General features: G+C 35.5%; 1 protein-coding gene across 1 annotated transcript in view; it reads left to right on the top strand.

Annotated features, from left to right (window-relative positions):
- SCFD1 (sec1 family domain containing 1) overlaps positions 1–25,802 on the top strand; it is a 100,455-nt gene extending 74,653 nt beyond the window's left edge. Inside the window, exons 19-25 of the mRNA XM_028114876.2 lie at positions 1,202–1,277; positions 10,448–10,501; positions 14,083–14,135; positions 16,827–16,860; positions 18,350–18,415; positions 23,450–23,518; positions 25,592–25,802. Coding sequence (XP_027970677.1) covers positions 1,202–1,277; positions 10,448–10,501; positions 14,083–14,135; positions 16,827–16,860; positions 18,350–18,415; positions 23,450–23,518; positions 25,592–25,615 — 376 coding nt within the window. The 3' untranslated portion in view covers positions 25,616–25,802. The remainder of the gene's footprint in view (positions 1–1,201; positions 1,278–10,447; positions 10,502–14,082; positions 14,136–16,826; positions 16,861–18,349; positions 18,416–23,449; positions 23,519–25,591) is intronic.
- Positions 25,803–26,883: the final 1,081 nt, after the last annotated feature.

Genomic DNA, 26,883 nt, shown 5'->3' with positions numbered 1-26,883 from the left:
GGGGGAAGGGATATTCCTGGACTCACTGATATCACTGGGCATCATTGCATGGGGCCCAAACAAGCTAGCAGAATCTGCAAACTTTTCAGTGTCTGTAAAGATGATGTCCACCAGTATGTTCTAAGAAAGCCCTTAAACAAAGAAGGTAGGAAACCAGGAACCAAAGCATCCAAGATTTAACATCTTGTTACTCCACATGTCCTCCAACACAAGCATCGGCATATTGCTCTGAAGAAACAGTGTACTAAGAAAAGCAAGGAAGAAGCTACAGAATATGCTAGACTTTTGGCCAAGAGAATGAAGGAGGCCAAAGAAAAACACCAGGACCAGATTGCCAAGGGATGGAGGCTGTCCTCTCTGAGAGCTTCTACCTCTGAGTCTGAATCCAGTCAAAAAGGAGATTGTCTAAGAGTAACAAATAAATAAGATCAGACATCAAAAAAATAAAGTGAGAGATATGTAATTCTTCTTTTCCACCTGAACACTTAGAGGCCATTATAGGGTTATTAATTGGCCTAATTTTAATATTGTGTGTCAGGGAATAGGAAGGCCCAAGGAGAGGGGGAGAGACAAGGGAACAGGCAGTTGATAGAGCATTCAGAACACACCCAGCATTTATCAGTTAAGTTTGCTGTCTTACATGGGTGAGGCTTGTGGCACCCCGAAACAATTACAGTAGTAACATCAAAGACCACTGATTACAGATCACCATAGCCAATACAGTAATAGTGAAAACGTTTGAAATATTGTGAGAGTAACCAAAATGTAACACAGGGACATGAAGTGAGCAAATGCTGATGGAGAAATGGTGCCAATAGACTTGTTAATGCAAGGTTTCCATAGACCTTCAATTTGTTTAAAAAAACCACTATCTGCAAAGTGCACTATACTGAAGCAAGATAAAACGAGGTATGCCTATATAGCTAAGACTAAGCAATTAAAATGTTTAATTTGAAGACAGCTTTTATTTTTATATTTTATGAATAATTATTTATTAGAGTATTTTATCACCTTTATTGTTAGATAAAATTACAGCAATGATGTATATGAAAGCAAAAATTCTCAGGTCACTTCTGTTTAGTGAGAATAAAAGTGGTAGGTACAGTGAGCATCAGCAGGTCATGTATAATCAGGCAAATATTTTATCTGTAACAAATTGGAAAGATAATTTATACTTTGTGTGATCTTTTTTTGTCCCTAGTCTCTTATCACGAGTCATGAATACAGGATCACAGTTTGTTATGGAAGGAGTGAAGAACCTGGTATTGAAACAGCAAGTGAGTATACTTATTAGAAAACATTCTGGTAACTTTTTTTTTTAAGATTTTATTTATTTGAGGGTGCCTGGGTGGCTCAGTTGGTTAAGCAACTGCCTTTGGCTCAGGTCATGATCCTGGAGTCCCAGGATCGAGTCCCTCATCAGGCTCCCTGCTCAGCAGGGAGTCTGCTTCTCCCTCTGACTCTCCCCCCTCTCATGTGCTCTCTCTCTCTCATTCTCTCTCTCAAATAAATAAATAAAATCTTTAAAAAAAAGGTTTTATTTATTTGAAAGAGCAAGAAAAACGGTGGGGAGGGGCAGAGGGAGAGAGAGAGAGCAGACTCCCTGCTGAGCAGGAAGCCTGATGTAGCCTCGATTCCCAGGACCCTGAGATCACGACCTGAGCCAAAAGCAGGTGCTTAACTGGCTGAGCCACGCAGGCGCCCCCATTTTGGTAACGTTTGAACATAAATATTGACAGGTTGATTGCTCAGCTAGAACAGCTTTCTAGATATAGTCAAGTTATTTGGAAATATTTGGAATAAAGTAAATAAATATTTGGAATAAAGTAAAATCAAAGGGTCTTTTTTTCTGGTATATTTAAGAATATTTTACATGTGTAGTTCAGAGCTTTTTTTAATTTGTTCATTTGGACTTTATTGACACTTTGATTTTCCTTTAACTACCGTCAGGTTTCTGAAAGTACATTAACTGAAAATGAACTTACCCTGTTTGGAATAATGAACTGCCACCTAATGCTTATGATTTAAGGTTTATCATATATTAAGGGAATAAGGGAATAAACTTAATAGTCTAAAAGTGTGTGAATTAGGATAAAATATTTTAAGTAGAATTTATGTTTTGGGGTAATGAAACTATAGCTTGATTTTACACTTCATTTTGGAATAATAGTTTAGTTTTGTACAAAAGACACTTCTTAATGATTTTTGAATTTCTGTTATTCTAATATATAGATATTCTGCTTCAGAGAGTCATCATTAATTTGGTTTCTTTTCAAACAGGATTTGTTTTTTACTTTTTATTATGGAAATTTTCAAATGTACATTAGTATAGCAATCTTTCCTAAACCCTTCACCAGGCTTCAGTACTCAGCATCCTGTCATTCTTGTTTCATATTCCGTAAGATATATATATATATTATATATGTTATATATTCATTTATTCATTTATTTATTTTTACTGAGATAGTTTAAGGAAAATCTGAGACATAATATTTCACACATAAATATTTCAATTTATAATGAGAAGGATTTTAAAGGCCAGATTTTAAAAAGAGAGTTAATTAGCAGTTTTTCAAATGTGAATATTAAGTGTTTACTTGTTTTCAGAAAAAAATAGATCGTTTCTTTCTCTGAACTTCCTCCACACTTTTATCTTTCTTACAGTATTTACATGTAGTATTTTGTATTGATGTTATTTTTTACTGCCCCCCCCCAGTTTTATTGAGATAAAATTGACATATGTTTAAGTACTTCTTGAGGGCAAGCAGTTTTTCCCCCATCTTTGAATTTTCAATAGCACTTTGCATACAGTAGGTAATTCAGTTCTTTTTTGGGGAAACGTTTTATTATAAAAGCCATGTAGTATTAGTAAAGAACAGTGAAAAAATTCTAATTTGTTTTATTTAATTAAAAGGTTGATGACTTTCCAAACTTAAGATACATTCCAGATAGTTTACCTTATTTCCTAATTAGGAATACTTTTAAGGTTCGTTATCCCTCTTAGGAATTCTATTCAATCCCTCCCAGTCTACCTCTCTCCTAGTAAGGAGCTACTACTAAGTACTTAATCCACTCTTTTACTAGATTATAGTACTTCCCTGAGTCAGTTTCTTTGTTCTCTTCGACTGTAGAAGGTGAAAAGATACAAAATAGGAAGTTGGGCACATTAGAGACCAACATGTTATACTTTACAGTTTAGTCTAGCACCTGTTAAAGAGAAAATTACTCATGACACTTGTTAAAGAACAATAAGACAGACATTCAAGGGGACTACAAAAGGTATTGGGACCACCACAGTAGAGTTTTGCAGTTGGGAAGGAAGATTGGGTTCAATTCCAAATCTATCAAGGAAAAGTGGGAATTTATAGCCAAGGATCAGGGTAGGGATCAGTGGATATAAAATTACTAAAAGGAAACATCAGGGATAAAAGAGGATTCTGGCTAAACCAACCTAATAGGATCTTTACTGAAGGCAGGCCAAATGTGATCAGACATCACCTGGGAGATGGTAGAGGATGAGGAACCTGATCAGATATTAGAGTGATCAGGTATTGAAGATAAGAAATTCTCGCTAAACTGACTTAACAGGATTATTTTTAAATCAGACTATGCAAAGATGGACAGAGTTCAGAAGTCAAGGCCCCATTGAAAGGGCTCGGGGGAGCCTGCGTAGAGTTTTGTCAAGGAGAAAATCTCTGTCACACCACTCAATTTATCATTAACTATGGACAAGATGATTTTGTTATGTGATACAGAAGGGGAACCACCAGCCCCTAAGATACTGTCTGCCTTTCAGCAGACAGAGTGGCTGTTGTATAACCACATGTAGTTAAATTTATGTATAAGGAGATTTACATATTTTTCGTAACGGTTCACTCTTACAAGGAAATCACAGTAGTAGAATAACTCATACCATGGAGAATTATAGACTTCAGTCTTTGAAATGATCGATTTTTTAACTTACTACCTTAGAGTCACATGTTACATGCCCACTAATGTTTGTAAGAAGTGTCTGAACTGATCAACTTAAGTATTTTATTGTGTTAACACAAAAGTTGGTTTGTTTAAAGTTCATTTAGTATATAAAAAGAACCTGGCATCTGTAACCTCAAATTCCTTTGCTTTTCTTAACATTACAAATAACAAACTACTTTGAAATAGGCAGTTTCTCACTTATAAAAAGTAAAATTTGGTATGATTGGTGGTTATCTCTATCTGTAGTATATTCTGTCGCCATGACTAGAAGAGCTGTGTCATTTTTTTAAAGTGTATGTTAATAAGACATACATTTCAGACTCAAATTAGAGGAAATATTTATTGATTTTTTTGGGGTCAGAGGGTAGTTCATTTTATATTGTGAAGTAAAAAATGCTATATTAAAAAACAAAGTTTAATATCTTTTGTTTCATTTTTTTTAACTTTTTTTTAAATAAAATTTTATTTATTTGAGAGAGAAACAGAGAGAGAGAGACAGCACTAGCAGGGTGAGGGGCAGAGGGAGAAGCAGACTCCCCACTGAGCAGGGAGCCTGCTGTGGGGCTCGATCCTAGAACTCCAGGATAATGACCTGAGCCGAAGGCAGACGCCTAACCAACTGAACCACCTAGGGGCCCCTCATTTTTTTTTTAAAGAGTAAGTCTAGTCTTTATTTTTTTTTAAATTTTATTTTATTATGTTGGTCACTATACAATACATCATTAGTTTTTTTGTTATGTTAATCATCATACATTACATCATTATTTTTGATGTAGTGTTCCATGATTCATTGTTTGCATATAACACCCAGTGCTCCATTCAGTACATGCCCTCTTTAATACCCATCACCAGGCTAACCCTTCCCCCCCACCCCCCTCCCCTATAGAACCCTCAGTTTGTTTGTTTCTCAGAGTCCATAGTCTCTCATGGTTCATCTCCCCCTCTGCCCCCCTTCATTTTTCCCTTCCTACTGTCTACTTCTTTTTTTAACATATAATGTATTATTTGTTTCAGAGGTACAGGTCTGTGATTCAACAGTCTTACACAATTCACAGCGCTCACCATAGCACATACCCTCTCCAGTGTCTATCACCCAGCCACCCCATCGCTCCCACCCCCCACCACTCCAGCAGCCCTCAGTTTGTTTCCTGAGATTAAGAATTTCTCATATCAGTGAGATCATATGATACATGTCTTTCTCTGATTGACTTATTTCGCTCAGCATAATACCCTCCAGTTCCATCCACGTCGTTGCGAATGGCAAGATTTCATTCCTTTTGATGGCTGCATAATATTCCGTTGTGTGTGTGTGTGTGTGTGTGTGTGTGTGTGTGTGTGTGTGTGTGTGTATCACATCTTCTTTATCCATTCATCTGTTGATGGACATCTTGGCTCTTTCCATAGTTTGGCTATTGTGGACATTGCTGCTATAAACATCAGGGTGCACGTATCCTTTCAGATCCCTACATTTGTGTCTTTTGGGTAAATACCCAGTAGTTCAATTGCTGGGTTATATGGTAGCTCTATTTTGAACTTTTTGAGGAACCTCCATACTGTTTTCCAGAGTGGCTGCACCAGCTTGCATTCCCACCAACAGTGTAGGAGGGTTCCCCTTTCTCTGCATCCCCGCCAAATATTGTGAAGATGTCAGTGCTACCTAGAATATCATTAGTTTTTGATGTAGTGATCCATGATTCATTGTTTTCATATAACAACCAGTGCTCCATAAAAATGAGTTTACTGAAGGATATATGCCTAATTTTTAAATGCTAGTTTTTTCTGGGTGAGTATTCATCTCTGATTACTTCCATATGATAAATTCCTGTAGTTGAATTATGGAATCAAAGGGGTGGGCATTTCTCATTGTTCTTAATAAATATTACCAAATTGCCCTCCGGAAAAGATGTACCTACTGACTGGCAGGGACTTAAAGCGCTTGTTTCTTGACATCCTTCCCAACCTGGTGCGTGCATATATTGTGTATATGTGTGTGGTCTTTGTCAGTTTAATAATTTTTTTAAAGGTTTATTTATTTGAGAGAGAGAGTAGGGGGAGGGGCAGAGGGAGAAGCAGACTCCCCGAGGAGCAGGGAACGCGATGCGGGACTCAATCCCAGAATCCCAGAATCCCAACCTGAGCTGAAGACAGATCCTTAACCAACTGAGCCACCCAGGTGCCCCTAGAGGATACATCTTTAACTCTTTTTTTAACCTACTGATTTCCACTGCTTGCAATTTATTTATTCATTTTTTAAAAGGGATTATTTTAGCAAACAAGCCAAAGTGAAATAAGACTTCTAAATTATTCAACTTTGTGCTATATTACTCATCACATCCTTGTATCCTCACACAAATAAATTCCAAATCTGTAAATATCTTTCAGGTGGTATTATGTGATAGCTGATAGTTGTGATGCATAAAACTTACCTTGCCCAATAAAGTATACAAAGCTCTTACAAGCAATGTAGGAAACTATAGACAATAAATATTCTTTTTATTTCATTTATAGCTTAAAACATTTATTCGTATAAAAAATGCAAAATAAAAATACTACTATATATTTTATTATTTCCTCATCTGTAAGATATTGATGTGGATATGGGATTCACCCATAGATCCCTTTCTGATTTATAATTTCAAAATTTTGGAAATAGATGATCTATCTTATTCCTCCTCCCTTTTCCTATCTTTACTTCACTGACAACTTTCTATCCCTTATTATCATTGATAATTGCTCATTCCCAGTGTGTTTCTGGTATCCACACATTTCATCTTATTCTTTACTTGGCTAATACAGTCTTCAAGATAAGCATTTTCTTCAAGGAAGTCCACATACTAGTTTTCATTACCCAGGGCTTTGATAATCACAACAGCAGCAACTCTTGTCCCAGCCTCAATGCTGACTTCAGCATCAGAGTATCATCCCAAGGCCAGGGCTGCAAGGGGAGAGTCAGAAATAGTCACCATAGACCAGATGGCAATATAGGGCAACAAGTGGCTAATTCTAGAACTAAAGGAAAAAAATTTTTTAACTGTTTTGGATGTAAAGCTGTATTACTTTTCTTAGATTGTTTTTTAACTTCTGTGAATATTTTATTTCAGTTTTGCTTTTAAGCAATGACACTGTCAAAGATAAAATTAGCATTGTTTCTGTTTAAACTTTTCCAGTGACTAAAATCATGAAACATGACTATGGTCATAAAACCAGTAAGAGTTTTTAGAAATAGATTTTTTTTTCTCCAGATAAAATTTCTAGTTCATGTATCTGAAATTTGAGGATTTTAGAAATACTGATCTTTAATTTAGGATATTCATGTGTATGAGACTTTTTTGTCTCTCAACACTATGTAGTATATTAGGCTTTCGACTACTAGAGATTTATTTACCAACCTATATGATAATGTTTTACATTGTTTTCTAAAACAGTTTCCAAAAACATTGAAAACTATGCTTGGGAATTTTTTTAAACAATTAATGAGTTTTTTTATTTGATTAAATTTCATTTATACCTCTTATTGAGCTACAGAAATTTTTTGTTTCTGAAGATGAGTAAGGTAACACTTGTTGAACAAAGAAAATTGTATGGTTTTGTTCTTTTTCTTTTTAGCCCATTTTTCTTTTTTATTAACATATAATGTATTATTTCAGAGGTACAGGTCTATGATTCATTAGTCTTACACAAATTACAGTGCTCACCATAGCACATACCCTCCCCAGTGTCCATCACCCAGACACCCCATCCCTCCCACCCCCCTCCACTCCAGCAACCCTCAGTTTGTTTCCTGAGATTAAGAGTCTCTTATGGTTTGTCTCCCTCTGGTCTCATGTATGGTTTTGTTCTGATGTTTTCTCTTTGTTAGTGTTTAGCTGCCATAGTTCAGTTTTTTTCAAACGTTGATTAGTCTTGTATATAAATTATTAATATGAAATTGATTTTGGGGGCCCCTGGATGGCCCAGTTGGTTAAGTGTCCAACTCTTGATTTCAGCTCAGGTCATGATCTCATGCTGGGCATGGAGCCTGCTTAAGATTCTCTCTCTCCTTCTTCCTCTGCCCTTCCCTGCCCCCACCCCCATCTCTCTCTCAAAAAAAAAAAATATATATATTTTTTTTTTTTTTTTTTAAATGATTAACTGAGTGGCTTAGTGGGTTAAGTGTCTGACTCTTGATTTGGCTCAGGTCATGATCTCAGGGTTGTGAGGTTGAGCCCCACATCAGGCTCAGGCTCCATGCTGGGCGTGGAGCCTGCTTGGAATTCTCTCTCTTCTCTCTCCCTCTCCCTCTGCCCCTCCCTCCCCACCCCATCCCCATTCTTGCTCACTCTCAAAAAAAACTAATTTGATTTAATGATTAACTCAGTTCAAGTCTTCATTTAGGTAAAGAACAAAAGCTAGGTAGAGCATTAGTTTGTGACAAGGATCTCAGAAGTTGTTTTCTGAAGTACTCTTTCTTATGCCTTTAACATTATGGGAAGGAAATTATGTATTTCCTTTATCATTCTCCACGCTTGAAGGTTTCCTTAATCTCTGGTAGTATGTGAATATCCAATGGTACAGCAGTGGTAGATGATTCTTTGGGTGTTATGTGGTTGTGAAGACCAGACAAAAACATAAAGAATTGTTTCTGGGCTCATTAACTTTTGGATTCTTCTGCTAGAAAAAAATTTTTCTTACATTATTTAATGACCTGTTCACTAGCGGGTTTGTCTTAAGGTATTGCAGAGTTATAAAATATAAAGTAAAATTTAGTTGTACCTTTTAGAAAAATCTCATTTTTATACTACATGAGGATTTATCATGAGATGTTGATATAAATATTCAAATTTCCAATTATTTTCATAAATATAAAAGTAATATGACTCTTAGGGCTTTATTATTACATAACATCTTTTCTGAATTTTTCTCCCTGGCACAGATCTAGTAGTGCAATTCAGGGATCTCAGTGGAGAGCTGTAGTAAATAGAGAAACTAGTATAAAATTAATTTTAGTAAAATTTTATAATTTTAATGCATTCTTGCTCTAGATGTTTTTAAAAAATTATTCCCTCCTTTTATTTTGTGAAGTACTTCATCATTTGTTAACATTACTTGGAACAAATATAACAACTAGCTTTTTCTTTGGGATACAGCATTTTTATAGATGTAAATCTGCCCCCATTCTTCAGAGAAAGTCATGGTTTAGACTTATTCCTACATGTACAAAGTCAATTTTATTTGAAACAAAACTTAAAAGGTAAAATTTTGAGCTATGTTTTTTTTTTTTTAACTCCAAATAATAGAATTCAGGAAGTACATTCGGTTAGATTGAACCTTTGGTGCTTTTGTTTATTTAAAAAGTTTCTGGCCAACACAAATATCAGGGAATAATGAAATAGCTTTAATTTTACTTGGTTAAGATCATCTTAAAAGGTTTTTTACTTGCTAATCTAGAGAAAGAAAAAGAAAAAAATTCATATTTTCTGTCTGGGCAGAATTTTTTGTAGTGGTAGTCCATTTTGGTAACAGTAAAATGTTTTATGACCTAAAGAAAGCAAAACTCTTGTAAAATAGTAATGTGTTATCTACATTTATTTAAATAATCAGATTTAATGTTGCCTTTGTTGTAGGAAGTCTCTAAGATACAAAATATACAGAACATCCTCTACAGTTCACAAATGAAATATCAGTTCAAAGTAGGCAGAATACCATCCCAGTAGGAATGCATTTTGAATAAACATAATAGTCACTTAGTAAATTTTCTGTACTTCATGTCTTATGTTCAAAATAATGGTAAAAACAGATTGAAATTTAACAATACTATTTCTTATCCCAAGGCATGTAAGCATGTCAAGAGGCAGTCTTATGCCAACACCAGTGTTACATATTTCATGTTCAAAATGGAATTTCTTCTGTCAGAAGACAATGCAGTATGTCACTGGAAATTTGGAATTTATCCTAGGCAAAACAAAAATGGTCAATAAAATTTATATGTATCCATTTCCCCATTTTTCAAAGATCACAAGTATCCTTTTGGCTTAGAAGAATGTACATTAGAAGTGAAAGACTCTTGAGTTTCTTTAATCTCATACATTTTCAAACTTTAAGTTACTCTGTTTCTAAAGAAACTCTTACTACCTGCAGAAAGGAAATAGGGAAAAAAATGGGATTCTTATTTGATCAAAAGTTTGCAATTGGTCATATTAAAAAGCAAACATCCAACAAAGCAAAAAGCCCAAACGTGTTTGTATTAAAACCTGGTTACACTTTCACATCAAAAGGAGCTTTTGATTTAGAATTATATTTTTTCTTTGGAAACTTGAGTAGTGCCAGGGGTATTTACATCTATGACACCATTCACAGAATACTTAATTTTAGAATGTGTTTAATGGAAAAGTAAGCATACTTAACTGTGGGGAAAAAAATTCAGTTGTTTTGTTAATAGAGAAGAACTTTGGTTATTCTTCTAATATTTAACAAATACTTATCTTTTCCACAGAATCTGCCTGTGACTCGTATTTTAGACAATCTCATGGAGATGAAGTCAAACCCTGTGAGTAGCATATGACATGGTACTTATAAGTTCTTGAACATACCAAACTCAGTACATGAAAAGCAGTAAAATCTGAGTTCATTGTGGGCTTAATCACAGCAGACTGCATGAGGGAAAGGAAAGAGTCTGTGTTCTCAAAGAGCCTTTTTAGCCATTATCACAGATAATGAGAATTGGTTTTCTCAGCTGCTATAACTTTTCTGGCCAGCTCTCATCCAAATTAAATGTAGATTATATTCTATATATAGTTAAATGTAAAATACATCCTAAGGAGCAAGTTTCTGTAAATGACAAAGAACTAGTGAGCATCAGCTGGTGTAGTATAAAGAGTACCCGACCAATTTAACTTTTATGAAAATTAGGAGAGGAGTACGTAGTGAAATTTTTAAGTGCATGTGTTCAGATGGCACGAAAGTCTTGGGCTGAAAAGTAAATTGAGAGAGATATATTGTTGGATGAATAGACAAATGGGTAAATATTGTTAGCATTTACTAGGTTTCCAAGCTATCTGTTTACAATTTAAGAAAGGAATGTGAAAATCATCACAGTCCATTTCATAAAACAGTTCATCCTATTATTGTGGCAACTAGAAGGTGGTTATCACAAGAGTCTAGAATCAAGAAATGCAGCATCAGAACCCTAGTTTGGATTGATCTGGATCTCTATAGATTTTGGCAGCAAGGCTTAAGATCCCATGCTAAGAAAGAACAGAATCTTCAGATAAATGTGTCACTTTTTGTAATTGTTAAAACATGATGATAATAACATTAAAGGAAATTAATAAAACATATTTAAAAATTTGCCCATGTGAAAACAAAGAGTGTAATAAAACATCCCCAAAGGGGACAGTTGCAATTATGAAAGGAATAAGAGAATGTTCTATAATGATAAGCTTAAAAAGATTGGATTCTCCAGTCTAGGAATTGATACAGAGAAAATGGTATACAATGTAGTGTAACAAGAGACTCCCTTAAAACATCCTAGAATATAGGAAGAAGTAGCTCTTCTTGAAAAGCCTGAAAGCCTGAGAGAAGTATACATTTGTAACTAATTATCTTAGAGACTACTACTTCATAATAAGCTCTAAATTTGTGGAAGATACTATCCCAAACACTAATAAAGATTAAAAATATAAATAAATGGAGAATTTTAGACAGATGCCAAATACACAAGGGGTTAAGGAAGTTTGGGATATTTTGTTACTATCCCTAATTTTTAAGTTGAAATAATGAATAATGACAGTTATAAAGATGATAGCTAACATTTATTACATACTTTTTATGTGCCAGGAATCATTCAAAACATTTTCACATTTCATTTATTTTTTATTAGAAACTTCTATGAAAAATACCATTTTATTATGATCTTCATTTTATGGATGAAGAAACTGTGGCACAATAAAGTTAATTATCTTGCCCAAGGACACAAAGTTAATAAATGGTAGAGCTAGGCAGGCCACATTTTTCACCACTGTGCTGTATTGAAGAGGGCAAGAAACATGCTTTTCATGGAATCACAGAGCCTTAGAGTTTAAGGAAACATTAGAAGTAATTTTAATGTGGGGGAGAGGAAACCAGGAGATGTTAAATGACTTCTCCCAAGTCACACTGTTTTTAGTAGGACAACTGGAACCAAAAATCTACTATTTCTGTGTTTCTGTTTACTACTCATTCCAGCATACACATGCCTTCCACATGGATGGCTGAACTACGGTTCTTATTCTGATGTTTCTCCAGGTTATGTAAATTCATTTATTAGTTAACTGGTGACTTTAACCGTATAACTGAAGACACATTACTACATACATTTTTTTTTATTTATTTATTTGTTTATTTATTTGACAGAGAGACAGTGAGAGAGGGAACACAAGCAGGGGGAGTGGGAGAGGGAGAAGCAGGCTCCCCGCAGAGCAGGGGGCCCGATGGAGGGCTCGATCCCAGGACCTCGGGGTCATGACCTGAGCTGAAGGCAGTCGCTTAACCAACTGAGCCACCCAGGCACCTCACTACAGACATATTCTTTAACTAATTAGAAATAGTAAATTTTTTCTGCTTTGAAAGCATTTTTTTTATCCATCTAGATGAGGCAGCTACCTTCACTTTCTCTTATCCTTTTCCTGTTTCCAGATAGACAACTTGATTTGGAGGCATTAAAGAGAAATTAGCAAAATACTAAAGAGTTTAGCAAAGTGGACAAAGTTAGACCTGGCTAGTAATCTTGAATGCATCTTATCTCAAAGGCTGTATATCCTAATTCTAGATGCATTCTTATCACTTATTTAAGTGTTCTCCTTTGATTTGTCTTGACTGGATAAATTGAAAGAAGGGAATTAAAAAAATATCAGATAGGTTTCATCTTGTAAATCTGGTTGGTAGTGGTTTCCCGAAGCAAAGTGTTGAAGGATTATGATGCTACTTTTGAGTGCACTGAGAGTTTTGTAATTGGTTAAGCACTGTCCACCACTGAGTACAGGACTAGGTGGTGGCAACCAATGCATAGTTTCTCACTGGTCAGGTTTGCATAGGGCCATCCATGCTCCAGAGAACAACAGATTCCTTTGGCTGACTGTGCTGTGGAAGGAGAGGGAGGCAGAGGTTAGGGAGTGATTACACTGCAAGCAGTAAAACAGTACTTTCCAGCTCCTTTATTATCAAGAAGCTAGTTTCCCGTTTTATGGAGTCCACAACCCCTTATCCACAACTTCTGAAATCTACAAAGTTCTGAAAACTGAAGGATTTTGTATAACCCAACTCCCATAACTGGGAATGTTATATGCATGATATCATCTAACTAAAATTTTTTGAATTCAAGGGGCGCCTGGGTGGCTCAGTCGTTAAGCATATGCCTTCAGCTCAGGTCATGATCCCAGGGTTCTGGGATCGAGCCCCGCATCGGACTCCTTGCTCTGCGGGAAGCCTGCTTCTGACCCTCTCCCACTCCCCCTGCTTGTGTTCCCTCTCTCGCTGTCTCTCTGTCAAATAAATAAAATCTTCAAAAAAAATTTTTTTAATTCAAAATTCCAGAATACACCAAACTCTAAATGTTTCAAATAATAGAGATTATGAACCTGTATTAGGTTATTCTGTATATTCAATAAAATCATGGACATATAATAAAATTCTAAAACAGAAACAAAATAAAAATAATTATATTGGTTTATAAAATGGGTATATTTTCAAGACAGTATAGCAGTATAGTATAGTATAGTGGTTAAGAGCTTGGGCATTGAAACTAGACTACTTGGGTTCAAATCCTGGACTCCCTGTACTTACTAGTTATGTGACCTTAGGAAAGTTACATAACTTCTCTGTACCCCAGTTTGCCCATCTGAAAAAACAGAGGTAACAGTAACTACCTCACAGATGTTATGGGGATTTAAGTGAGTAATTTCATCTAAAGCATTTAGAATAATGTTTAACATATAGTAAGTGCTCTGTTAGTAGTAGTGGTGGTGGTGACACAGATTTATTTAATTAATGTACCGGATTAATAGCTTAAGTAATTAAAATACTCAAAGCCAAATGGTAACTTTCTAAAGAGAAACCAAGTTCTGGTTTTTTGTTGTTTTTTTTTTTTAATAGGAAACTGATGATTATAGATATTTTGATCCCAAAATGCTGCGGGGCAATGACAGGTAAGCAGCTCTTCTGTAATTTGTTTGTAGGTCTTTCCACCCTGCTAAGAATGGAAATAACTTAATTTTTTATTATAAATCAGTAAGTGCTTATTAAAAATTCAAACTATATAGAAAACTGGTAAGTAAACAATATGTATAATCTTACTACCTGCAGATAATCACTGCTAATTTTACTTGACATTTTGGTTCTTTTCCCTTCACACACCAAAAAAATACATTAGGTGTTTTGTTTTTGTTTTTTATGACGAGATGACAGTATTACAGACTGTATGGGGGAGGGGAGTTTGGATAATGTGTTTTTAAATGCATATTCTTATTGAACCAAAGCAAAGACAGGAACTTTATGTTGGATACCAGTTGTTTTTATTTAACTGGTCTATAAAGCCAAGGCCCCCGTAGATTGTTGTAAATACTTTATGGCAATGAAACATTCTACAGATAATTTCTCTATCTTATAACAAACATGGTGTGGTAAGGTACCTGTTTGCTTCATAATGGATATCATTTTTCAAGATTTACTTCATGGTAGTATGAAAAATAGCCTACAAGACATAAAGAAAGAACAGGCAGAATTGGGAGGGGAAAAAACCTTCATAGAATGATCTTCTTTCTCACCTAAAATTGAGTGAAGCTGGTTTCTTGCCTACATCTTACTATGTTTGGGATCTTTAGAACCTTGTCTCTGCTTTATCCTAAGCTTTTACATCTTTGTCGATAGAACAGATAATCTAGTCACTAGATAGTTGATTGTTAGATTGTTTTATTTTTTTTTTAAGATTTTATTTATTTGACAGAGAGACAGAGAGGGAACACAAGCAGGGGGAGTGGGAGAGGGAGAAGCAGGCTTCCCACTGAGCAAGGAGCCCGATGTGGGGCTCGATCCCAGGACCCTGGGATCATGACCTGAGCCGAAGGCAGATGCTCAACAACTGAGCCACTCAGGCACCCGTTAGATTGTTTTAGATCATTAGATTAGATTGTAACTTAAAAGGTTATTTTCTTTTCTTAGCAGAAATACTGCTAAAGTTGCAGAAGAAGCTGCTAAGAGCAGCTGCAGCTGGCAAAGGACAATTTGACAAAGAATAAATTCTAGAAGGGAGAGAATGAGGAGTGACAACTAATGATATGAGGCTTCTTTTGAGGGTGGTAAAAAACGTTCTGAAGTTAGACAGTGGTGACAGTTGTACAGCTCTGTAAATATACTAAAAACCACTGATTTGTACACTTTAAAACATTGGCCTTACAACTCTTTTCCTGTCTTGATATTCTCTGGCTTACATTTTATCCTTGTATTTATATATGGCTAACAAGTAGACACATTTTGCTTCATAGAAACTTCTTTGCCTTCTCCTGAGCTATTTCATCACAGTTGATCTTGGTTATTAATAACTAATAATACTGTGCTATTTAAATTTCTCCTGATTCTATGTGTACTCTTAGAGGAACTTAAAGCACTCTGGAAGGAAGTTAATCACAGATGAGGTGTTTCAGTCGGGTAGGCTTCTGGCCCTTTTTATGGAGTATTCATTCAGACAGGCCATAGAAATGAGGAAAAGATGATAAAGCTGTGGAATTGACCTTTCAGTAATTAAGGATGGTATAATAGCACTCTCCTCTTCGTTGAAATTTTTAAAAAATTGCTTGTGAGGGGGCGCCTGGGTGACTCAGTCATTAAGCGTCTGCCTTGGGCTCAGGTCATGATCCCAGGGATCGAGCCCCACATCGGGCTCCCTGCTCCTCCCTCTCCTGCTGTCTCTCTCTCGGTCAAATAAAAAAATGTTTGTGAGGAAAACCTAAGTTCTCTTTGTATAGCCTGTTTTATCACTGAAACAAACATATGTCTGACTCACAAAGGCTTTGAAAAATATCTTTATTGAAAGATTTCTTGGACACGAAATGAGTATTTTTAAAATACAAGTATATAGGGCGCCTGGGTGGCTCAGTTGGTTAAGCGACTGCCTTCGGCTCAGGTCATGATCCTGGAGTCCCGGGATCGGGTCCCACATCGGGCTCCCTGCTCGGCGGGGAGTCTGCTTCTCCCTCTGACCCTCTTCCCTCTTGTGCTCTCTATCTCTCATTCTCTCTCTCTAATAAATAAATAAAATCTAAAAAAAAATAATAAAATAAAATAAAATACAAGTATATAAATAAGTGGCTAATATATATAATGGTATATAGAAATACAAAGAAATAAGCTACAGCAAAATGCAGATTCCTCCTCCCAACCCCCATTTCCTCCTGTTATTTCCCATACATGTATTTACATAGTTTTTACACAAATGTGGATACTGACAAACTGCAAAATTATGTTGCATATAGTAAAATTTTATATAATTTACAACTAAAATATGTATTTTATCAACCTACCTTATGCCCAGATTTTATTCCTTCTGAGAGCTGCTGCTCAGTGTTTCCTTCTCCCTTTCAGTTTTCTCTTAGGTTTTATTTTGAAGTTAACAGATTGCCCTACTCCCTTTTAGATGCTGATAAATGTACCTCATATTCCTCTGCCTTCCCAATTCACTATTTGGGTACACAAAACTAAAGGACCCAGCCTCAAAGAAAGTGAAGGAGGAAGAATTGCAAATACATATCTAATTGTGTGTACATGTGTGTGTTCCCAATACCTCTTTTATCCATAGTGAAAGCACTTTGTGAAGTTTTCACTGTCGTTTTTCTTTGTTGTAGCTCAGTTCCAAGGAACAAAAATCCATTCCAGGAGGTAAGTTCTATATACAAATTCTGTCTCTGAAATGAAAGGAAGATGACCAAGCAGTCTTGAAGAATTGTCTTCATCTTAAACATGGCTTTATTACAGTTACTGTATGGTAATTTTGACAAATCCAATTCTGTGTAACCATATTAGTAACCATATTTTCCTGATTTATAAAACTACTTAGAATAGCTAAAAATAACTGACAGTCAATGGACACTTGGGCTGTTTCTGTAGTTTGGTTATGGTAGACAATGCTGCTATAAACATTGGTGTGCATGTATCCCTTTGCATTAGTATTTTTGTCTCCTTTGGGTAACTACCTCGTAGTACAGTTGCTGGATTGTGAAGTAGTTCTTTTAACTTTTTGAGGAAACTCCATACTGTTTCCACAGTGGCTGCATCGGCTTGCATTCCCACCAACAGTGTAAGAGGCTTCACCTTTCTCCACATCCTCCCCAATACCTGTTGTTTTTTGTGTTGTTGATTTTAGCCATTCTGACAGGTGTGAAGTGGTATCTCATGGTGGTTTTGATTTTTATTTCCCTGATGATGCGTGATGTTGATTGAGCATCTTTTCATGTAAAGTGTTCATCGACTGATAAATGGATACAGAAGATGTGGTATATATAGAATGGAATATTACTCAGCCATAAAAAGAACAAAATCTTGCCATTTGCAACAACATGGATGGAGCTAGAGTGTATTATGCTAAATGAAATAAGTCAGTCGGAGAAAGACAAATACCATATGATTTCATGCATATGTGGAATTTAACAAGCAAAACAAATGAGCATAGGGAAAAAAGAGAGATAAACCAAGAAACAAACTCTTAACTATAGAGAACAAGCTGGTGGTTACAAGGGGGGAGGTGGGTGGGGGGACTGGGATTAAGGCGTGCACTTGCTGTGATGAGCACTGGGTGTTGTATGGAAGTGTTACTGTATTGTACACTTGAAACTAATATTACACTGTATAGTAACTAACTGGAATTTAAATAAAAAATTTTTTAAAGAGACACAAAAAGGTAATTCACAAAAAAGAAGTTTAAGACTGCGGTAAAAGTTTTATATGTGTGGAACTTGTTTCTAAAGTTGGCTTCCAAGCTTTTGTGAAGATATGACTGTGTTTTCATTTGAGATACAAAAAGCTTCTCAATAAAAATAAGTAAAGAACCGTTTGGGAAATTATGTAAATGCCAAGTTTTGTTTTTCCTACCTACAATAAAACTCTAATTTTAAAAAGCCTTTCGGAGGAAGCTCTTTAGATTTATTTGCTATTACTTAACTGAAGAATGAGGTTTATTTTCCTCTACACACTTTTTAGAAACAAATTTCTTTTAAATGAAGTAGCATTAGGTGCTTAGGATATGACCTTTTGCTAGCGTGTATTTTTTTTTATGTAAGTTGTAGAATACGCTTCAAACTAAACCATATTGCTTAAAAGTTAAAATACTGTTTCTTTCAACTTACCTATTTTTTTTTGTTTGCATTTTTAGGCAATTGTTTTTGTGGTGGGAGGAGGCAACTACATTGAATACCAAAATCTTGTTGACTATATAAAGGTACATGTTGGCCTTCTTATTCTTTAATCATTTGATGTTTCACAGTTCTGTGTCTTTAGCATACTAGCATTCTCTGGTGGCTCTTCTGATTCTTACATAGCCCTCTTCTGGAGGTAGTTTAAAAGTCCTTATAAAGGGGAAATGCCCATATGCTCATTGTTTTCCAATTCCCGTCACATTTCTAGCCTAAAATTGTAGCTAATCTGGAAAATAATGTATCTTATTAATATAATGTACTTGGAAGCTATCTATCTAAATTTGACTTCAAATGTTCATAAACTATGGGGTGTCCGGGTGGCTCAGTCAGTTAAGTATCCGACTCTTGATTTCAGCTCAGGTCATGATCTCACGGTGGTGGTGTCTGGCTCAAGATTATCTCTCTCTTCCTCTCCCTCTGCCCCTCCCCCTGCTCCCTATAAAAGTAAAATAAATGCTCAGAGACCTCAAATAAGCTCCTCTTCCAAAAAGTCTCCTTTGGTGAAATGATTTACCAAACCCATACCTGAATAATAAGTATTTGTCTCCCATCCTGTTGACTTAAATCAGCAACATACTTCTAACACACTTGGAATGTCTGCTTTTTCAGCAAACAGGAGGTAGCAAATTAGAAGTAGAGGGCTACTCAAAGCTCCCAGCAGCAGAGAGTGACAGACAACTATGCAAAAGAATATGAAGGAAAGGGTATAACTTGAAGAGCAAAACACCATTTAAAATACAGGGGCAACAGAATTATCAGTTGTTGGAATGACATTTTGTAATCTTGATTTATTCACTTCAAATAATGATCATTCCTATGTCCTATGTTATGTAAGGCTTTAAAAAGGTCAAGATTTTGGTACATCAGGAGATAAAGACAAATGTCATGGAGATTCAAAACTATCAGACACAACTCCTGGGATCCTATTTCAGTTACATAGGACATACTTCATCTTCAGAGTGTGAACCACCAAGATCTGTGTAAGATGCCATGATCTCCAGGGAACATCCATCTTGTACAAGGAGGTGTCTTTTATATCCCTCTTTGGTCATATAGCAGGAACCAGGTGCACACCATCAATCTGTACAATTTCTATACAGAGTGCTGACAAGCTAGTGCAAGTTGTCCCCTGGTCTATCTGTGACCCTGGGACTATATTAATCACTAGTTGATCTATTTCATTCAGGTGTGGCATGGAGTCAACAATATGACTGTTCTAGTTGGTCCCAGGGATAAATACAGGGCTGCAACAGACCAACTGAAACTAATCCTGTACTTATACATTCCACCCACCCCCAGTCTTGGTTAAGCTTTCTTAATTACACTCACCAGCATTCTTTTTTTCTGCATTTTTAAAAATATTTGTAGAACAGAAAAACCAGAAGGATAAACACCAAAATATTAATCATTTGTGGAGTCAGGTGGCTAAAATACAGGCATAATTTTGGAGAAACATTACAGTAGAACATTTGGTAGATTGCAAACTTATTTTTAATCATGTATAAGCTTTGACAACTTACCTTTTTCTATTACAGAAATTTTAATTTTGTGAAATGTATTAAGTTGATTCTTCTTTAGTTTCTCTGATCGGTCACTTTGATCAGAAGAACATCAGACTATCAGTGATAGGTATGTGGTTTCAGCTTACTATTTTTTTTCCTTGATTATTATCCTCCACCCACAAAAATATGGCGTATAGGTAGTAGAGACATGGTACTGTGGCTAGTCAGGCATGCAGCAGATATTTTAAGTTCCTGTATCCACGCACCTTTCTTAACAGTTCCACAGTGGTCTTTGGCTCTGTTGTTGAACAAATTATTTTGTATGTATTTTAGTGGCAATAGTATCCTAATTTTGCTTCCCTAGAGGGATCTTAGAAAATATATAAAACCTGTACAAGAAAAAGAAGAATTAGAATTATTCTGTCTGTCCCCTCGATGTTATGAGAATCATCAGGACATACAATATGGGTAATTGCAGATTTAATCTTTCTTTAAACTACTGGAACCCATCTTGGACCTTCAGCTTCAAATGAAGGAGGCAGTTTCTTCTTTGGAGAAATGTCTTTTCAGATCCTTTGCCCATTTTTAAAAATGAGTTATTTTTCCCTTTTATTATTGAGTTTTGAGAGTACTTTATATAGTCTAGAAACAAGCCCCTTATTAGATATGTGATTTGTAAATATTTTCTCCCATCCTTTAGGTTGTCTTTGCACTTTCTAGAGGGTGTTTTTTAAAGTACGAGTTCTTTTTATTTTGTTGAAGTCCAATTTGTTTTCTTTTGTTGCTCATGCTTTTGATGTCATATCTAGGAATCCTTTGCCAAATTCAAGGTCATGAAGATTGATCCCTATGTTTTCTTCTAAAAGACAAGAAAAACAATTTTTACTCTTAAATGTAGGTCTTTGATCCATTTTGAGTTAATTTTGCATATAGTGTGAATTAGGCAAGAATAAGAAATAAAAGGTATCCAAATTGGAAAGAAAAAACTCATGTCACTATTAGCAGATGACATAGAAAAAACCCTTAAGATTATTCAAAAACTGTCAGAACTAATAAACTCAGTTAAGTTGCACAATGCAAAAATCAATACCCAAAAAATCTGTTGCATTTCTATACACAAACTATCAAAGAGATAAATCAAGAAAACAGTCCCACTTACAATCACATTTTAAAAAATTAAATACCTTGGAATAAATTTAATGACGGAGCTGAAAGACCTGTTTATTGAAAACTATAAGCCACTAATGAAAGAAATTGAAGACACAAAGAGATATTCTGTGTTCATGGATTGAAAAAATCAATATTGTTGAAATATCCACACTCCTCAAAGCAATCCACAGGTTCATTGTAATCCCTGTCAAAATACCAATGGCATTTTCTCACAGAAATAGAACAAACCTAAATTTGTAGGGAGCCACAAAAGACCGTTAATAGTCAAATAGCTTGAGAAAGAAGAACAAAGCTGGAGGTATTACATGTTCTAATTTCAAACTGTATTACAAAGCTATGGTAATTAAAACAGTACGGTACTGCCATAAAAACAATCACAGAAATCAGTGAAAGAGAACTGAGAGCCCAGAAATAAACCCATACAATATGTGGTACATTAATTTACGACAAAGATGTCAGGAATGTACAATGGGGAAAGGACAGTCTCTTCCATAAATAGTGCTAGGAAAATTAGCCACATGCAAAAGAATAAAATAAAATCGATCTGTTTTACACTATACACAAAAATTAGTTCAAAATGGATTAAAGGATTGAACAAAAGACATGAAATCATAAGACTCCTAGAAGAAAACAAGCAGTCAATTCCTTGACTGACATGGGTCTTCTCAGTGATTTTTTTAATCTGACACCAAAAGCCAAAGCAACAAAAGCAAAAATAAATGAGACTACATCATAGTAAAAAGTTTCTCCACAGCAACGGAAACCATCGACAAAAGGAAAAGGCAGCCTACTGAGTGGGAAAATATATTTGCAAATAGTGTATCTGACAAGGGGTTAATATCCAGAATATACAAAGAACTTACACAACTCAACACCAGAAAATAATCCAATTAAAAATGGGCAAAGGACCTGAATAGACATTTTTTCCAAAGAAGACATACAGATAGCCAACAGACACATGAAAAGATGCTTGCCATCATTAATTATCAGGGAAATGCAAGTCAAAACCACAGTGAAGTTCACCTCACACCTGTTAGAATGGCTATTATCAAAAAAACAAGTAAGTGTGGAAACCACATGGAGAAAGCCTGATTTGGTTCACATGATCAGACGGTATAAAAGACATCCTCCCCATGGACAAGACTGGGACTCCCCTGCAACCAGGAACTTGGTGGTTCACAACTGAAAATAAAATGTGCCCTGTGCTACTGAGGTGGGATCCTGGGAGCTGTGTCTAGAATATCTGGACCCTTCTAAAGTTTCCCTATGCTTTCTTTATTCTTCTTTGCTATGATCTCTACCTTTTTAAATGTCTTGTGTAAGTATATTCTGTGGAGCTTCAAGAATCCCACTTATATGACAAATCCTATGTAGTTGTTGAACATAACATCTCATTTTGAAAAAAATGAGAGTGAGATGTGACTGTTGTTTTATTTGTTCTCAGAGATGACCAGCTAGGACATTTATTCAGCCAACCATGTTTAATGCAGCTGATACGTCACAGAAAAATGTTCTCCCTTTGTATTACAAAGCCATAATTCTATTTCTTGATGAATTATTGTATTTGCTTGTTGTAGAATAAACTTTTTACATTAAAGAAGAAATTAATTTTCCTTTAAGTACACAATACATAATAATTTCAGTATTAAGGACTTACCAAATTCTGCAGTTTTGACTGCTGTAATTGGGTTGTAGCATTCTGCCAAAATTAGGAATGAAATTCATAAGGAGTTACAAAATGGAGTATATTAATATAGAAATACTGTATGACACAAATGGAACTGCAGTGACAATTCATGCTACTTGTACCATATCTTGCTGTCAGCATACAAAACCCTAGGCATATTTTCTTCAAGTAGTATAGATCCTACATTGGAAGAATGTTGGCCTAGGACTTTATAGACGATTGTTCCTGTGAAATGTGGCGGTCATCAGATTCCTTCTATTTTCAGTATAAATGGCACCAACAGGGTACATTAATACATTAAAAAAATATGCCCATTTCACCACTTCTTTCCATGCAATTTTTTTTTTTAAAGATTTTATTTATTTATTTGAGAGAGAATGAGATAGAGAGAGAACATGAGAGGGGAGAGGGTCAGAGGGAGAAGCAGACTCCCCGCCGAGCAGGGAGCCCGATGCGGGACTCGATCCCGGGACTCCAGGATCACGACCTGAGCCGAAGGCAGTCGCTCAACCGACTGAGCCACCCAGGCGCCCTCTTTCCATGCAATTTAAGATCGACATGTGTACACCAAAATTCAACAACCACCCCCCCCAAAAAAACCTTTAAGATTAATAAAGTCTTATTAGACTTGATCAGTCTTCTTGGGAATATTGAAAATATTACTTGTTACTTATATGAGTTCTCTCTCATTTTTACAGGGGAAACAAGGCAAACACATTTTATATGGCTGCAGTGAACTTTTTAATGCTACACAGTTCATAAAACAGGTAAAGTGTACCTTGTTAGTTTCTCTTAACATACCATAACTTGCTGTTGATGTTTTTCAAAAGAGAGCAAGAGAATCATCATATTCATTTGAATCAGCTGAAGCCAAAAGCCATAGAGCTATAAAAATACAAGGTTTTGCCATGAACAACTATACAGAAAACTCTGATACATAACATTATTTCTATTATCCCAAATCTATGAAAAGATAAATTCAGAGAATTTAAACTTGGAGTAGTGTACGCAGGCAAAATTCAGTTCCCCATTTCCTTATATCCTGTCCACATGTCTGACTTTGCCAAATATGTCATAAATTGGGCTAGGTCTCATTTATTTTTGCTTTTGTTGCTTTGGCTTTTGGTGTCAGATTAAAAAAATCACTGAGAAGACCCATGTCAGTCAAGGAATTGACTGCTTGTTTTCTTCTAGGAGTCTTATGATTTCATGTCTTTTGTTCAATCCCTTAATCCATTTTGAACTAATTTTTGTGTATAGTGTAAAACAGATCGATTTTATTTTATTCTTTTGCATGTGGCTAATTTTCCTAGCACTATTTATGGAAGAGACTGTCCTTTCCCCATTGTACATTCCTGACATCTTTGTCGTAAATTAATGTACCACATATTGTATGGGTTTATTCACCTATTACATATGTTCAACACTTTGTATTATGCCATACATCTCTGAGGATTCTGTTTGGAGGTTTTTAAGATTTTTTTAATTTTATTTTTTTTAAGTTTACTTATTTAAGTAATCTCTACACCCAGGGTGGGGCTTGAACTCACAACCCCAAGATCAAGAGAGTAGCATGCTCTTCCAACTCAGCCAACCAGGTGCCCCTGATTCTGTTCTTAAGAGTGTATAATTTAAGTTGTACTGTCTTTAGATTCACTCTTTCCTTTATTTCCTTTCTGCTTTTTTGAACAGTGGTGTATGTACTTACCAGTTCTTGAATATTTGTTTGGGTTGTCTTTTTTTTTTTTTAGACTTTGTATTTCTCTGCTGGTATTTTCTGTCTTTTCATTGTGAACATACTCTCCATTATTTCACTGAGGATAGTTGTCACAAGCTGCTTTTAAACCCTTGTCTTTTAATTGCAACACACAGATCATACATTTCACTGTCTGTCTCCACTGTCTTTCCCCCCATTTTCCTGTTCCTTCATATATTAATTTTAGATTGTACCCTTAACATTGTGAATGTTTTTTTGGAAACTGAATTCCGTTTTTCTGGAGAGTTGATTGGGGCCTTTAGCAGGCAATTAATTTGGTTAGACTCAAATGTCAAGCTCTGTCTCTTGGGCAGCAGCTCACATCTTGCTTCTTAGCCTCTTTCATTTGTGCGTGGTTCAGGGTTTCACCGTAGATTTAGGAAAAGTTTGTACACAGAATTTAGGGCTCCCTCACTCTGTCTCGTTTATTTCCTCTTACCTTCAGTGGCTTTAGTTGTTCCCATACTCTGATTCTTTAGGCTGAGAGCCACCGAACCAGGGAACTCAGCCAGTGCTCGTCTCCTTCCCCGTCTGTGTTCTCTTCCAAAACCCACCAGCTTTCAGTTGCTCTCCATTTCCTTCCAGTAGTTGGTTTTTGTATTTTGTTTCAAGTTTTAATTGCTATCTGATACTAGGAGAATTCGGCCAGTAGTTTACCTAGCCTTCCAGAACTGAAAACCTTTTTTTTCTTTTTAATGATGTATTAAATATTAAATATCTAATTAAAATATGTGGAGAAGTAAACTCTCAGCAGTAAAGCTGCACATGAAATTTTTCTTTACATTTTCATACTGAGTTAATATTGACTTTATTCTCAGAGTTTTTGTTGTCCATTAGTTGAATTTCTACCTATATTGATACATTTTTTTTTTTTTAAACATGACAGCCTTTATTACTCTTCAGGTAATAAACATTTGAATTCGTGGTGAAGAGTGAAAATTTATTATTTTAGGTACAAATGCAATAAATGAGAACCCTAGATTTTACCATGATTAAAGCATACATATTTAAGGTGTTTACAAATGTTTGAATACATAAATTTCTTTTGTGATTAAAATAAAGTTATTGTTATGTTTTGTTTTAGCTGTCACAACTTGGACAGAAATAACACAGAAGAACCTTAATATGAGAGTCTACTTGGATAAATGTAAAAAGTGAAAAGAGCCAGATGTTTTCTTCTTCGTATCAGTGTCCTAACAGTGAAACTTAGAGTTGATTTTTAAGGAAATTCTATACTTAATATAATGTGTACTAATTAAAATAAAGTATTTCAGAAATAAATTTTTAAAATTGTACATTCTCTCTCCTGTTATGTTTGACAAATGAGAAAGTGCTTAGGAAGGAAAGAAAACTCTGCCTGAATATAATATTAAAATATTAATATGAAAAGTCATTTGTTACGATTGAAGCCAGTGAAAATTTAAGAAAAATGCAAATGTTGCTTGACTGGTTCATGAATCTCCTACTATTATGCTTTTTTTTTTTTTTTTTTTTTACTTGAATGCATTCTAATTGTAAAATTACCTTCCCATGTTTTCCTGGTCCCCCATGTTGCCTCTAGACTTGAAGTGGGTACTTTAATGTCTCTTTTTCCTCTGGCACACCTATGTACAGTTTATCACAGAATCCCTTCTTTATATAACGGCAGCAACTAACAGCATCTAGACTGGACCAAACATTTATCCCATGAAGTTCTAAAAAGTATGTAAAATCAAGTGTTAAATTTGGTTCAAACCTTCCTGGTATGCAGCACCAATAAGGAATGTTGATCAGTCTTGAAACTCAAGGCAGCTATAAGATAAAAGCAAGCCAATCCCTCCAGAGAAAAAATTCTTATTAAAAAGGCCAGAGACCTTTTCCTCCTGATGAGCCTCATCAAGAGGAATCTGTAATGTTATAGATAACATCCTGATAATAGATAAAACAGCAAGATTCACAAGACTGTTTCTTTCTGTACTCCCAACCCTCATAAGTCCAAGAGTTCTATCTGGGTAGTGGCCTACTAATCTGACTTGGTCTTGAGATAGAATTTAATGTTTTGGCTGCTATAATACATTACCAATTACCAAACTCAATTACCTCTCAAAGGCCCCACCTCCAAATACCATTATATTGGGAGTAGGGGCTTCAACAAAAGAATTTGTAGGGAACACAAACATTCAGTATGTAGCACCACATCATCTGCCAAAGTGATCAAAGTGGTTTCATGCTCAGGGCTTAAGGAGACAATGTTAATAGAGACAGTAATGTTAATCAAGGTGATGAGCTGTAAAGAAGATAAAGCAATGTCCCAGTTTCCTCAGGAACAGAGAAGTTAGACTTTAATGTATGTCCAGAAAATTTTTTTAGGTTAAAACTACATTAAAGACACAGGAG

Source organism: Eumetopias jubatus, unplaced genomic scaffold (assembly GCF_037043125.1).
Source record: "Eumetopias jubatus isolate StellerSeaLion01/CBP00866 unplaced genomic scaffold, mEumJub1_p1.0 scaffold_7, whole genome shotgun sequence".
Classification (NCBI taxonomy): domain Eukaryota; kingdom Metazoa; phylum Chordata; class Mammalia; order Carnivora; family Otariidae; genus Eumetopias; species Eumetopias jubatus.
Note: the sequence above shows the minus strand (reverse complement) of the source record. Positions and strands in the feature narration are given on the sequence as shown.